The 14,562-nt window shown below is 42.9% G+C and overlaps 2 protein-coding genes across 2 annotated transcripts; one reads left to right on the top strand and one right to left on the bottom strand.

The window, feature by feature from the left end:
- The first annotated feature begins 1,143 nt into the window (after window positions 1-1,143).
- On the top strand, window positions 1,144-4,309 carry LOC117048738 (adenosine receptor A3-like). Its single transcript, XM_033152942.1, has 2 exons — window positions 1,144-1,480; window positions 3,416-4,309. Exons 1-2 carry the CDS (start codon window positions 1,152-1,154, stop codon window positions 4,014-4,016), a joined length of 930 nt encoding a protein of 309 aa, XP_033008833.1. The 5' UTR covers window positions 1,144-1,151; the 3' UTR covers window positions 4,017-4,309.
- A 1,105-nt stretch (window positions 4,310-5,414) lies between these two features.
- On the bottom strand, window positions 5,415-13,975 carry ATP5PB (ATP synthase peripheral stalk-membrane subunit b). The gene is made up of 7 exons (XM_033152941.1): window positions 13,833-13,975; window positions 13,694-13,739; window positions 10,599-10,744; window positions 9,753-9,916; window positions 8,114-8,239; window positions 6,280-6,459; window positions 5,415-5,547 (listed from the first exon to the last, which is right to left on the bottom strand). Exons 1-7 carry the CDS (start codon window positions 13,861-13,863, stop codon window positions 5,476-5,478), a joined length of 765 nt encoding a protein of 254 aa, XP_033008832.1. The 5' UTR covers window positions 13,864-13,975; the 3' UTR covers window positions 5,415-5,475.
- Window positions 13,976-14,562: the final 587 nt, after the last annotated feature.

The raw sequence follows: 14,562 nt of genomic DNA, 5'->3' as shown, positions 1-14,562 counted from the left end.
AAAATATTTTTAGAAGAAGAGGAGGAGGAGGAGGAGGAGGAGGAGGAGGAGGAATCTGTGAAGCCACAAAACACAAGAGGTATAGTCTGCAATATTTCTATGCGAAGCTCAAATGCATATAAAATTAACATCTCTGGTGCCACCTAACTCTCATCAGACATCATGGGGTGGAAGCTAACACCACATCCAGGTGCGCCAATTCAGAGCTAAAAAGCAGGGTTTTCCCTGGGAAAGGAGTGGAGCAAGGGAAACCTGTCTGGGGTGTGCTTTCTAGGCACGAGACAAGTGAAAAGGTGGACAGGCCCTTACTGACAACACAGTCCCAGGGATCAAGTAACTGTCATTGATTTCACAGGGGTGTGGGTAAATGATTGCAGCTAAATTCATTAATCTAAACCATTCGTGAGGAACCTCTGGCCCTCCAGATGTTGCTGAATTTCAAATCCCATCAGCCTCAGCAAGCATAGCCAGTTGCCAGGAATAATAGGAGTTGTAGTTCAGCAACTTCTGGTGAACCAAAGGTTCCCCACACCTGCACTACATTAAGCTTTCTAGTTGGTATCAGGTGTATCTGCCCCAACAAGTAATGGAGAAAATGCAATAGGAAACAGACACTGCATCCTCCATAGGTACCATAGGCAAGCCAGGGCAAAAATGAGATTGGCAAGTTTGACTAGAGCTTTAGCGGAGTCCTTTGCTGTGCAGTGTGCTTGGCAACCACCCAATGAAACCTTTCATTCAGTACTTAAAAGTTTCTATATGGTGATATTTAATATTTGTATCTATATGTTAATTTTAAAAAACCGAGGAAAACAGAATAAAATAAGGCCATCCCTGCCATCCTTTAGCCATGCCAAGCCTTCAAGACCACAGAGGAGATCAGAGTCCGAAAGCAAAGTGTAACTTCCTTTTCAAAGATTCAGTTCCTCAGAATTTGAAAGAGCTTATCTGCGGACAAATGTGGCAAGTGGTTCTGAGTCATTTCTGACAGCGAACAATGCCATGGGGTGCTCTGCTGCTGCTCCCTCGTGAAACTGCAACTGCAGCCAGCTGTCAGAATTATTGTGGCTGTGCTTCAGAAGAAGGCTCCCATCTACTGTATTCATCCTGGACTCTCTTCACCTCAAGGGGAAAACGTCTTGGTTCCCGAGATGCTTGAGCCTGAGAAAGGAGTTTACATTGCCTTCGAGGCTGTGATTGCAATGCTGGCTATCCTTGGCAACGTTCTGGTCATTTGGGTCGTGAAGCTAAACCCAGCCTTTCAGAAGACCACCTTCTACTTTGTTATCTCACTGGCCCTGGCTGATATTGGTGTTGGGCTGGTCATGCCAGTGGCTATCGTGGTCAGCTTAAAAATCAGCCTCTCCTATTATGCCTGTCTTTTCATGTGTTGTCAACTCATGATTTTTACTCAGGCCTCCATCCTGTCTTTGCTCGCCATAGCGATCGACAGATATCTGAGATTACGGCTGCTTACTCGGTGAGTTCTACTTTGTCAGCGACTTATTTCTCGGGGGGTGATTTGCACACTACTGTACTGTTTAAATGCTGGGGTGATATGGAAGCAAGAGATTTTAAGGACTAATGGAAGTTGCCTTACACTGAATCAGATTGTTGGTCTCAGTACTGCTTGCACTGACTGGCTGTGGCTCACCAGTGTTTCAGACTTGGGTTATCTGCCAGCCCAACTTGAAGATGCTGCGTATTGAATCTGGCACCTTGTGTGTGGAAAGCAGAAGCTCTTCCACTGAGCTGCTGGCCTTCCCCCTTGTTTGCCTTTTGTGTTCCACCTGCTTTTTGCAGATGACTGCTGATTTTTCAGATGGGTTAAAACATATACATGTTGTCAACCTATCAGAATGCGCACAGAGAGGGGATAGATTTCAGAACTGTTTTGAAGGCGCATAGTTTTTAACTCTTCAGCTTGGCTTTAAATTAAACAATATGAAAACTGTTGCCAATATAAGAATCTTGTTCAAAAGGGCGCCATAACTTTCATTTCTGTTTTGCTGTTCCCCATATGATTGAAAGCTTATGCATTTTGTTTAATTTGCCGTGCAAAGCATAGAGTGGCCTGAGGTTTTAAGCAAACAGTGATGCAAACTTAGTAAAAAAGCAAACATTTGCAATTGTACCTTTCAGAAAAATTTTAAAAATAAAAAGACACAAGAAATACGATGAATGGCATCCATGGCTGCCTTGGAATAAACCAGTCATGCTCAGACAGAATATACAATTCCTTTGGGGTTGTTGTTGTTTTTTAATCAATCACTTCCAATAGAGATTAATGGTTACATTCAGATGTACAGCCCCCCACAATTATTCATATAAGGACAGCTGCTGCTGGTCAGTGAAGACAGTGCTGAACTAGATAACCAATGGTCTGACTCAGTATAAAGCAACTTCCTCTGCCTCAAACACTTTACCAGGGAATTGGGTAGAGATTCTTTGGAATTATTACCTAAACTGGAAACTAACCTGAACCCTATCCTTTATAGAACTATTGGAATGGTGACGGAGGGAGCGGCAGCGCTTGGGAATGGCGGGAGGGGCTGCCGCTTGTCACCCCCACGCGCCGCCACTCGCTCCGTCGCCCCGGGAGCAACAGCGCACGGCCGAGGGAGCACCCCGTCCATGCAGCGCTGCTGCTCCCAGGGTGACAGGCGTTGTGTGGGGAGTGGCGGGAGGGGCCGCCGCTTGTCACCCCCACCCGCCGCTTGTCACCCCCACCCACTTGTCACCCCTGTCACTCGGGGCATACCGCCCCCACCCCAGCGACGCCCCTGTCTGGAACAGACTAATTTTGAGAACCAAGGTACCACTGTAGTTCTGCTTTGGCAGTGGACACAACACAAGATCATTGTCCTCTTCACTCAAATGGCTTTCTGTTGGTCTCCCTGAGAAAGCCATAATCCGTATCAGAGCTTAAACATAGCCACTTTAAAGTATCTGTTGCATTTGTTGTTGTTGTTGTTAAGTACAGTGGAACCTCGTGTTATGTACCATCCTCCTTACGAATGCTTCGGCTAACGAGCTCCGCTAACCTGGAAGTAGATGCCCCTTGTTGTGAACTTTGCCCTGGGATGCGAGTGGAAATCAAGTGCCAGCCGCACGGTAGCAGTCTGGAACGAATTAAGTTCATAACCGGAGGTACCACTGTATTGGTATTTATTGAAAACTAAGTTAGTATATGCAAAATGCTCCAGATCAGCAAAATGCTGTCAATAAATTCAGCCTGATACTCTCACATTTTATACAGCTTGCCCTTAAAAAAAGTAACAATAAAAAGAAACAAAAGAAAAATGGCACAATTAAATTAAAGCAAAAAAGGGGGCGCTATATCAGGAAATAAGACTACCAATATTAGAATGTCTTGCACATTTGATATGAGTTTATTTTTCTCTCCTCAAAACAGGTATAGGATGCAAAGCAGTCAGAAAAAAATCCGTGGGGCTTTGGCAGCAATCTGGCTCTTGTCGCTGCTGGTGGGATTAGTTCCGTTTGGATGGGCAAAACCAAAACCAGAAATCTCTGATGTCATGAACTGTACCTTCACAAATGTGATAAAAATGGAATACATGATATACTTGAGCTTCTTTGCCGGAACCCTAATCCCACTGTTTGTCATGTGCATCCTTTATGCAAAGATCTTCTGCCTCATCCGCACAAAGCTGCAGCCCTGTTCAATGAATGTCAACGGGCAAAGGTCATTTTATAGGCAGGAGTTCAGAACAGCCAAGTCATTGGCCCTGGTCCTCTTCTTATTTGCTGTTTGTTGGCTGTCACTGTGCATTCTGAACTGCATCGAGCATTTCAGCCAAACAGAGATCCCACTGCATGTCACATACATGGGCATCCTTCTCACGCATTCCAACTCGGTCATGAATCCTATCGTCTACACGTTCAGGATAAAGAAGTTCCGGGAAACTTGCATCCAGATTTTAAGAACCTGTATCGTGCACAAAGATCCAGAAGATGGTACGTCGCCCAATGCAACTTCATCTGAACACTCATAGCTGCCTCATGCAGACGAAGACCATTGGCCGTCTAGCTTTATCTCTTCTGCCCTAAGATACAATAAAGTTACTGATAGGGGAGCTATTGCTTCCTGAGACTTTATGTAACAGTTGTTTTGGTCTGCAGCAGTCGAGACGAACTTTTCAGAAACAAACTCTACCCCTTGTTAATTCCTGCTGTTCACTGTTGTAGCATCCAGTAACACAGCTGACAGTCCGAGGTTCCGTCAACCCACATCTGCTGTGTTCTGGTTCTACATATACATTTTGGCTAAACAAGAAGCCATCAAAAGATTGCCAGTATTGGCATGGTGTGCTAAATGTACATATTCAATAAACCATTTTACATTTTAAATATGTTTGGGTTTGGGGTTTTTTTTTCTTTGGGGGCGGCGGCTTGGGTGGCTCTGCATGCTGCAGCTGCTGCCAGCCCAAGCTGTGGAAAGAGGCATGCGGGAGTGGGGGCAGCCCCACATGCCCATTTCCCTGGCTCAGCCTGTCCTCTTTTTTGCTCTTCAAGATATGAAACCCTAGTATAGGTGGAATATAGGGAGGGATACAAAAGTTGGGAAGGGAGGAGGGAGGAGGAAGATGCTTGTAAGAGCAAGGGAGGAAGAAATAGAGCACTGTTTTTTAAAAAAATTAAAAAGTGTCTTCATTGTTAATTCAAAGTGAAAAGTTGTATTTCAGCTTATTGTCTTTTTCTACCTGCTACTTAAACCAAGTGTGACACCATCCATTTATTTTAGAGGGCTGCAGTGTGACACATAAGGCAAAACGTAGTTTCATTCATTCTACCTCTTGCCATTAGTATCTCAAATTATATACACTTTCTTGATTATTTCTATGTGAGTAAAACTGGAGTTTTATGTGAGTAAAACTGCTATGGTTTTCTCAGTAGTAATGTACAGAAGTGAGAGCTGGACCATCAAGAAGGCTGATCGCCGAAGAATTGATGCTTTTGAATTATGGTGCTGGAGGAGACTCTTGAGAGTCCCATGGACTGCAAGAAGATCAAACCTATCCATTCTCAAAGAAATCAGCCCTGAGTGCTCACTAGAAGGACAGATCCTGAATTTGAGGCTCCAGTACTTTGGCCACCTCATGAGAAGAGAAGACTCCCTAGAAAAGACCCTGATGTTGGGAAAGATGGAGGGCACAAGGAGAAGGGGACGACAGAGGATGAGATGGCTGGACAGTGTTCTCGAAGCTACTAACATGAGTTTGGCCAAACTGCGAGAGGCAGTGAAGGATAGGCGTGCCTGGCGTGCTCTGGTCCATGGGGTCACGAAGAGTCGGACACGACTGAACGACTGAACAACAACAAAACTGGAGTGAACGGAACACACTAAAGAAATTTAACTCCAAAGCTGTTAGAGAGAAAGCCCAACAAAAAGGTTTAATTTAAATGTTTTAATTAAGATTTGTCATCATATGGTTTAAGAGGTCAAAACTGAGTTTAAACAGTTGCCTGTGCAGACTTTGACAGTGCCTTCAGGTCCAAGATGCACTTAGCAATGCTCTCTTTCTCCTGCAATACAAAAACATATGAATGTTTTAAGAAACTTGGAAGAAAAAAAGCTACATGGAGAATGACATGAGCAATTCTATTTGAAATCATACCACCCTGAAACGATATACTATACCTAACTGATTTTTTCATAACTCAATATTTAGTCCCTTCCTTAGAATCAAGATTAAAATTGTGCAGGAATAAAAAGATTGAGACCCAGGCACCTATTTAGGCTAGACATAATATCAAACACAAAAAAGGGTGAGAGCACAGCTACATGTTTTTAAAATAATGTTTTGGGGCCCATGAAGGCAATAAATAAATAAAAGACCAACCCCGATGTTTGACAAGATCTGAATGCACACTCATTCCCCCGCAGTCCAAAAAAGCTACCAGTCCTATGATTAGTACAAGCTCACATAGACCATTATCGAGGAACAAGATTAGTCTCTGTCCCTTTCCTTTAGGGAGCAGGAAGACACTGAGATTAGTCTTCACATCTCCCATTCAAGGGCCTGGCTATTATTTGGCTAAGTTCCAACAAGTTCCCAGATCCTCCACACCAGTGTCCCAAGACACTGCTCTTGCAATCTCTTCCAATGTAAACTTTGAAAAAACAGATGTGCAGCATCTTAAACATTAATCATATCAAAGGGACACACAAACCCTCCACTAGGTTAGGCACAAACTTATTTTATACTGTGGAGGTAGCTGCAAGGGGAAACCTATAGAGAAGCCTGCTCCAAGTACCTGTTGGGCTGTAATACTCTGCCTAACATTTTGCTCAACCCAGTTGATCATATGATTTTGTTCCATATTCCGCTTGAGATGCTGTATTGCCACATGATAATCCAGCCGCTTCTTCACTTCTGTGTATACAGTAAACAGCCTCTCTCTGTAGTTTGTCTCAAGCATTATAGCAATATTGTTCTAGAAAAGCAAGAAATGAAATCACTTTTCAATTGTGGGCAATCTTTGACTATAGTATTTCTGCGAAATGAACATGCGGTATGTGCACAAAATATTGTATTTCTTCCGTTTAAATAATTTACAGATATAAATGAACAAAAAACGTAAGTGAAGAACAATTTAGAAAATACCTCTTATCTGCATCCTACAAACACACATATATAGTTAGTAAATTTAGACCTTAACCACTAGTTTTTTCCATCTTATAACATGCAATACTGTACTTATTTTTATAACACTTAACACAAGGACAGTTCCACAAAAAGTTTTCCCCACAAGACCATACAGCCAGCCTGTTACTATAATAGGAACAAGGGGAATATACTATACCAGCATGCCTTTAACTCTATGTAATATATTTTCCCCAATAGGCTCTAGTCATATATAGAGTCTGGTACCACTTATATTTGAATTTTTATATGATTCTTTAGATTAGAGCACAACTGTCTGACATTTAAGATCCAGTTCCACAAAGAACGAGGAAATGCATGTCCTAAATGTCTTCCAGCTTTTTTGTACTAATAATATTTCTTATCAATCAATCCCCAAATAGGTATTTTTGAATTATTCCTTAACCACAGCACATGGACAATACTTGATCTTCGAAACCCTAAGCTACCTAAAAATGCAAAATAAAAACCATGTTGTATCTGGAAATACTGATTTAGGGTAGGGGATTAAAAGGTGCATCACCATCCATTTTCTCTAATACATTTTGAAACAATAATTTAATTCTGACTGGAGTGTTATCCTATAAACATGAATGTGGATGTTAATAATATGTTCGACTACATTAGCTGATAACATATGCATGTTATGAGATAATTTAGTCGAAAAAATTATTACAAATTTCTAGTGATACCGCAATTGCCATCTCTTTGTCATATTGGGCAGAGATATATTTTAAAGGCACTTAGAATATTTCTGTTCAAAATTCCAGAACTGCTATCATAGGATGGAGCAAGCTAGTTTTCTCCTGCTACGGAGGGTAGGACCCAAACCAATGGCTTCAAGAAAGGAGATTCCAACTAAACATCAGGAAGAACTTTATGACAGCAACAGCTGTTTGACAGTGGAATAGATTCCCACAACAAGTGGTGGACTCCCCTTCCTTGAAGGCTTTTAAGCAGATGTTAGGTGGCCACCTGTCATGGATGCTTTAGCTGAGATTCCTGCATTGCAGGGGGTTGGACCTGATGACCCTTGGGTCCCCCTGCAACTCTACAATTCTGTGACTGACAGTAGTGAAGCAAAGCAAAGTAAAGTAAAGCATCAGAGGCATGTTAAAGCTACTATTACATTTTTAGAAGTTTGCTATTTAAGCACTGTACAGGAACTACTTCTTCAATAACAGTGCATGACAACTGCAGCACCCACTCACACGACATCCATGCCACTAGTAGGAGCCTAATTCTTACTATACTGAAGCCAAATTCAAAGAATGGCTTGCATTAGTGACTGATGTAATCCATGGCACATTTTCTATATTATTAATTATTATTATTATTATTATTGTTATCACTGACAACTAAACTTGTGCAACAATGTCAACTCTCAGACTTGTGCCAATGGTGCCCTGGATCTCACACACTGTGTATCTATTTTAATACTGTACCCGCTTGGTATCAAAGAGATAGTGACGACCCTCAACCCTCCACTGCTCTTTCTTCTCTTCTTCAATAGCTGTAGTGTGCTCAGCCATCATCGCATTTTTCGCAGCTGTTGCTTGTGCTAAAGTATCCTGAAATAAAAAACAAGCTAGTTTGACCTTCAGAGAAATCCAGTTTTGCAGTCACATCATGCACTTTTCCCTATCTCCATACCTTGATACGATGTTGGAAAAAAACCATTGTGTAATTGTTATGACGGTAGCAAGTATATTGAATATTGGCAGGAGTCAAGACGTGGTGTAGTGGTTAGAGTGCTGGACTAGGACCTGTGAGACCAGGGTTCAAATCCCCACTTGGCCTTGAAGCTCACTTTGGGCCAATCATTCACTGCCTCTCAGCCTAACATGCCTTACAGATTGCTGTGGGGATGAACTGAGGATGAAATGTATCCCACCTTGAGCTCTTTGGAGAAAAAGGTGTGGCATAAAATAAATAAATAAATAAATAAATAAGCAAGCAAGCAAGCAAGCAAGCATATGCAATTCTACTCCAGAGAGGTATTTTTAAGTGTGGTATATCCTCTTCTCCATTTGCATAGGAAAAAATAATAATACATTGAGACCTGCCAATCTCTTCTAAAATTACCTCCTTCTGATTCAGTTAATTTGTAATCACTGAATGCCAAGTTTGGACAGCATGCCTAATAAAAGCATGAAAACCGACTATCTAACTCATTTGGGATGTACTTATACAGTGGTACCTTGGTTCTTGAACCGCTTAGTTGTTGAACAAATCAGCTCCCAAACGCCGCAAACCCAGAAGTAAGTGTTCCGGTTTGCAAACGTTTTTTGGAAGCTGAACATTCGACGCAGCTTACGCTTGAATGCAGGAAGCTTCTGCAGCTAAACAGAAGCCGCACCTTGGTTTTCAAATGGTTTCGGGAGTTTAACGGATCTCAGAACGGATTAAATTCGAGAACCAAGTTACCACTGTACTGACCATTTAAAAACTCAATCTCTTTGGATGTCTCTAGACTGCACATAATTATTATTGTGGTTATTACCATAGCACATCAGAGATGAGGCTACAAAATAATGGAGTGTTGAACTGCACTAAAAACGGCAATTATATTACAATAAAACTGGACTCCTATGCATAGAGAGAGCAAGCCACACTGAAATCAGTGGGGCTTCCCTTTCAGTACAGAGGCACAGGATTGCATTGTAGAGGGATGGGATGATGCTGAATTGGGAGCTACTCCTTAGTTGATCACATTACTTACAAGGAAAATACATGACTCACATTTTGACTGACAGCATCCTATATACAGCGGAACCCCGGGTTACGCACGTGATCCGTACCAGGTCGCCTTGCGTAACGCGGGTGTGTGTATCCCAAACCCCCAAAAAACCGGAAGTAGTGTGATTTGAGCGCTTCTGCACAGAAGCGTTCTGCGCATCCGGGGGTCGCGCACGCGCTCCAGAAATGTTTCCGGGTTGCGGGCGTTCTTAACTCGAACGTCTGCAACCCGGGTGTGCGTAACCCAGGGTTCCACTGCATAGTATGCTGAGCTGTATCCGTTTTAAAAAATTAATTTTAACATGTGAACTCTTTTACTGAGTAGCAATAAATGTGCTGTCTTACCTCGTTGATTTTGTCAGCAAAAGCTGCTACATCTGCACCGTACTTCTTAATTATGTAGATGAGAATTCCCACCATAACACCTCCAGCAATTGTTTCATGGTTAATTACATAAATCTCCTTAGAGAGCATATAGAGCAGAAGCCCAGTCCCAAGCATATAGGGACCTAAAAGCAAGCAAATCAATACCATTACATAGACAATAGCATTCAGTATAAAAGAAATTTGCCTTAATATTGAACATGCTACCCTCCCTGAGCATGTGATCTGTCAGGGGAAAGAACTCAGTTGCCCTTGAACTTTGACACACAAACAAGAAAACAAAATCCCTAAGTTATCAGAGGTGCTACTTCTTTCAAAACCACATTACAATCTAATTACTAATTGAAATTTATGACACTTGCATTATCACTCTTTTAACACACTCTTCTTTTTTAGAGAAAGATAAGGGAAGGAAGGAGAAACTTGTACAGCTCCCCTTTTGGAATGTCAGCCATATCTGTGACAGACACTGTTCTAAATAGAGATTACATTCATTTCTCAAAATAGACAAAATGAGTGATAAACAGACAATTTTAGTTGAAATGGGAAATGCAATGCAAATTTCTACAGACACACATCTATTCTGGGGTACTTCTCCTTATGCTGGCTGTAAGTTGTTATCAACACAGCATACTTCAGAAGATAATTTGTAACCTCATCATTAGCAGAGACACCATCTCTGTTAAGTGCTTTGTGCACTTCAGTTCAAAAATCGGATATAAATATATTAAATAATACTTTTTAAATATAAGTTTCTTACTAAGAACTGGCTTTTGCAAAGAGCTTACTGCATGCAGGCATGCTAACCTGTGACTCCTGTCTTAGGGTATAAGAACTGGAAAATTTCTTCAGGGAATATTCCATGGCGGATTTTTCCTCCTGTCTCCGGAAGAGGTGGCACAGGAGCAAAGTGTTGCTGACTTGTGTGAAGTGGTCTTAATATTTGCACTGCCCTGCAATGAAGAAAATGATACCACATTTCCAAATCCTTCCCCCCAAAAGGTTAAGTAGAAATCATTAGCTTCAGGATATTCAGTAGTCATCTGCTGTTGTTGTTGCTTTAAAATCTATCCTTTCTTACCTTCATTAAGGAGCTCTAAGCTGTTAGCAGCTTTGAGTTACAAATCAATCCAATGTGAAACATTACCAAATATAATAATAACAGAATCAGTAAACAAAAGAGATTTCTTAACTGAGCTTTCTCCAAGTTATATAGTCACAGTGTATCTCTCTCTAGGAATTCCAAAGCATCATTGTCACATCCAAAAAACGTGTAAGCTGTAGCACTTGGAAAAGGCTCCAAATTCTCCAAAATCATGCATAAAAGTAATGTCCCAATTATCTTTATGCTTTCATCTTAGGCAAGCATAACTTAATAGCAGACTAAAGATTGTGGGGGAGAAAAAGCAATCACAGAGAGACGGGAAGGGCTAAACTTAAAGAACAAAGATAGCACACCAAAACAAACAACTTTTAACATGAAAAGGCATCTTTCCAATGTGCCTAAACAAGACAGTCCCTTGAAGTTTGGTATCCCAGTGAAGAGAGAGCACTACGTGTGCCTCACACTGAATCACAACATGTTGTAAAAATTCTCCTCAGTTTAGAAGTTGCTTGCTACACAGTAAAAGCAAGCTGCAACTTGGTGATAAAAAAATTAAAGGGCCCTTTGGCACCTTAAAGCACAAACAGATTACAGTCTATTTTAACTGTTATTCTCAGTTGCGCATGCACACACACACACACACACAAATTTATTTGGGGGTGAGGGGATGTAAAAAGTGAGATCAGAGGGAAATGAAATGCAGAAAAATACAGTCAACGAGAATTGCATGTATAAATTCATAGTAGTGTTGTAACTGAAATTATAGAAATAAAATTAAAAGTTGAAATGTGTGTGAGCAAGAGAATGCTGGAATGTGAAGACCTATTTGCAAAAGAACCATGAGAATGACATATACATATGAACTATTGCTATAATCAGTAAGGACCAAGGAAGGATGTACAGGGCTGCCTTCAGATGTCTTCTAAAAGTCAGATAAGATGTTTATTCCTTGACATCTGATGGGAGGGTGCTCCACAGGGCGGGCACCACTACCAAGAAGACCCTCTGCTCGGTTCCCTGTAGCTTCACGTCTCAAAATGAGGGAACCGCCATAAGATCCTCAGAGCTGGATCTCAAGTGTCTGGGCTAAACGCTGGGGGTGGAGACACTCCTTCAGCTATAGAGGGAACGTAACCAAATTACTTTCAGTTTTAATTACTCAAGACTTTTAGAAGAACTCAACAGACTTCAGGATGATCTACCTGTTCAGGAGATGGAGGCTTCCCCTAAACTGACCAAAAGAAACCAGATCTCACTTCTATCTTGGCACTGGAGCACTGACAATCCCCCTCTACAGGTTATCAGTTTTGTCAGATGGCAACCCGGTTGTGCTCGGGGCCTTGCAGGCCTTGAAGGTACTGTGCTATATGGCAGCCTCCTGAGTCAATACATTATCCCATATTAAAAATTAGGAGAGGGTGGCTCTCCAGTGTACACTAGTGGCCAGAATTGTGGAAACTTCTGGAAAAAGTGTATTTCCAAGGTTTGATGGCTCGTAACACTACTTTTTTTATAATAATAATAATTTATTATTTATACCCCGCCCATCTGGCCGGGTTTGGAGTAAAACCAGTGCTTTTTTCTGTGGGGACGCATACCTCTGAGCATTTTGTGAATTTAACGGAAGAAGAAATTCACTGTATTTATTTTCCCCAATTAGAACTGTATTTATTTTCCCCAATGGTGATTTTCTTGAGTCAAAATGAGAGTATCCCTAAACATTTTTTTTTTAGAAAAAAGCACTGAGTTATACCATAAAATTATATAGAAATATATAAAAAATAAAAAAATTGTCCAGTAGCACCTTAGAGACCAACTAAGTTTGTTCTTGGTATGAGCTTTCATGTGCATGCACACTTCTCCAGATATATATCATTAATTATGTATCAGTGGAATGGGTTACATTAACCCTAATGTATGAGTTGTTTTGTTTTCTAAACTAAAACCTCAGTACTGAGGTTAAATTGCTGTGCTGGCACTTTGCAATAAATAAGTGGGTTTTGGGTTGCAGTTTGGGCACTCAGTCTCTAAAAGGTTTGCCACCACTGCATTAAAGGTAAAGATACCCCTGACCATTAGGTCCAGTCTTGGACTACTGTGGGGTTGCGGTGCTCATCTCATCTCTATAGGCCAAGGGAGCCGGAGTTTGTACGCAGACAGCTTCCGGGTCATGTGGCCAGCATGACCAAGCCGCTTCTGGCGAATCAGAGCAGTGCAAACTGCAGTAGGTGGGAACCCTGGGAGGGAGATCCCATAGGTGGCAAGAGGTTTTCAAACGTACCCCAGAGACAACTCCCATATAAACACTGAAGGATTCATCCTAGTTGTCAGTGAAACTTTGGGAGAGTCACGGTTGGGGAAGTATCTACAGGGGAGGGAATAGGATCCCTCACACTCACCTTCACGCTGGAACGGTACCTATTTGTCTACTTGCACTTTGACATGCTTTCAAACTGCTAGGTGGGCAGGAGCAGGGACGGAGAATGGCAGTTCACCCCGTCACAGGGATCTGAACCGCCAACCTTCTGATCAGCAAGCCCTAGGCTCTGTGGTTTTTAGACTACAGAGCCACCCGCGTCCCTTCCACTGCATTATGCCAATATAATTGAGTTGCACCTTTCCGCTTCTTGTGGCCTGCATAATCCCTGCGAGTCTTTACGACGACCTGCGTCGCTGCGGCCTCCTGTAGAAGCCTAACCTCCTCTTTACTCCCTGTGCTTTTCCCGGAGAAAAGCAGCGGCTTCCTCCCCCTCTTCTTCGTATTCCAAGGCCACCCTCACGACCTGCATTCACTCACCCCACGGACAGAGCGGGCGCCAAGCTCTTCAGGCCACCAGCCGGGGCTGCAGGAGGCAAGAACAAGAGAGTCAAACCACAACTCCCCGGAACCCAGCAGCCCGCCCAGCCACCCGGCCGCCCTGCAGCCACCGCTTTACCCAGGGCGCGCACGGCCAAACGAGACAACATCGCTGCTGCTTCTGCCGCCGCCGCCCTCTCCGTCCCTGTGACCCTCCCGGCGAAGAGAACTCAAGATGGCAGCCTCCGTGGAGGAGGTCTCGCGAGAGGTCTCGCCTTCTTCGCTGTGGTTTTCTGGACCTATCGGAACAGCTGGGCCCAGAGGACCAATGCGGCGAGCGTCACCGCGGAGGAGAGTCGCGCGAGAACAAAAGGCGGGGAGCGGGGGGGGGGAGGAGTGGGAGAGACGTAGAGCTAAGATGCATAGAGTTGCTGCAGAGGCTGAACTTTCGGGTATTGCCTCCCACGGGCAACGATCGGAAGCGGTGTACAATCCGAATTTGCAGCGTTGCCTGTGGCGGGGCTAATTCAGCGGCTCATCTTGTGAATGCAAAGCTTATTATATATATATATGTGTATATGGCGTGTGGTCAGTGTCGGATTCGAGACCCCACTCAGCCAAGAAGGTCACTGGGTTGACCTTGAGGCAGCCTCGCTGTGAGGATAACCAGGAATAAGGGGACGGCCATGTGCGCTACGGTACTTTATCTCCTCACAGGAAAAGTGGGGTAGCCATGTAGCCATGCAATAATAAATCAATAAATGCCATCCAAGTTGGCGCTGTGTAGCAGATGAAGGTGGGGAGGCGCTGGCTGAGCGTCGGCCATTACCACCCGACACCCACCCCACACGTACCGCCTACATTTCAGG

This window comes from Lacerta agilis, chromosome 6, assembly GCF_009819535.1.
Source record: "Lacerta agilis isolate rLacAgi1 chromosome 6, rLacAgi1.pri, whole genome shotgun sequence".
In the NCBI taxonomy this organism is placed as follows: Eukaryota; Metazoa; Chordata; class Lepidosauria; order Squamata; family Lacertidae; genus Lacerta; species Lacerta agilis.
The sequence above is the reverse complement of the archived record's forward strand: the minus strand, read 5'-3'. Positions and strand labels throughout refer to the sequence as shown.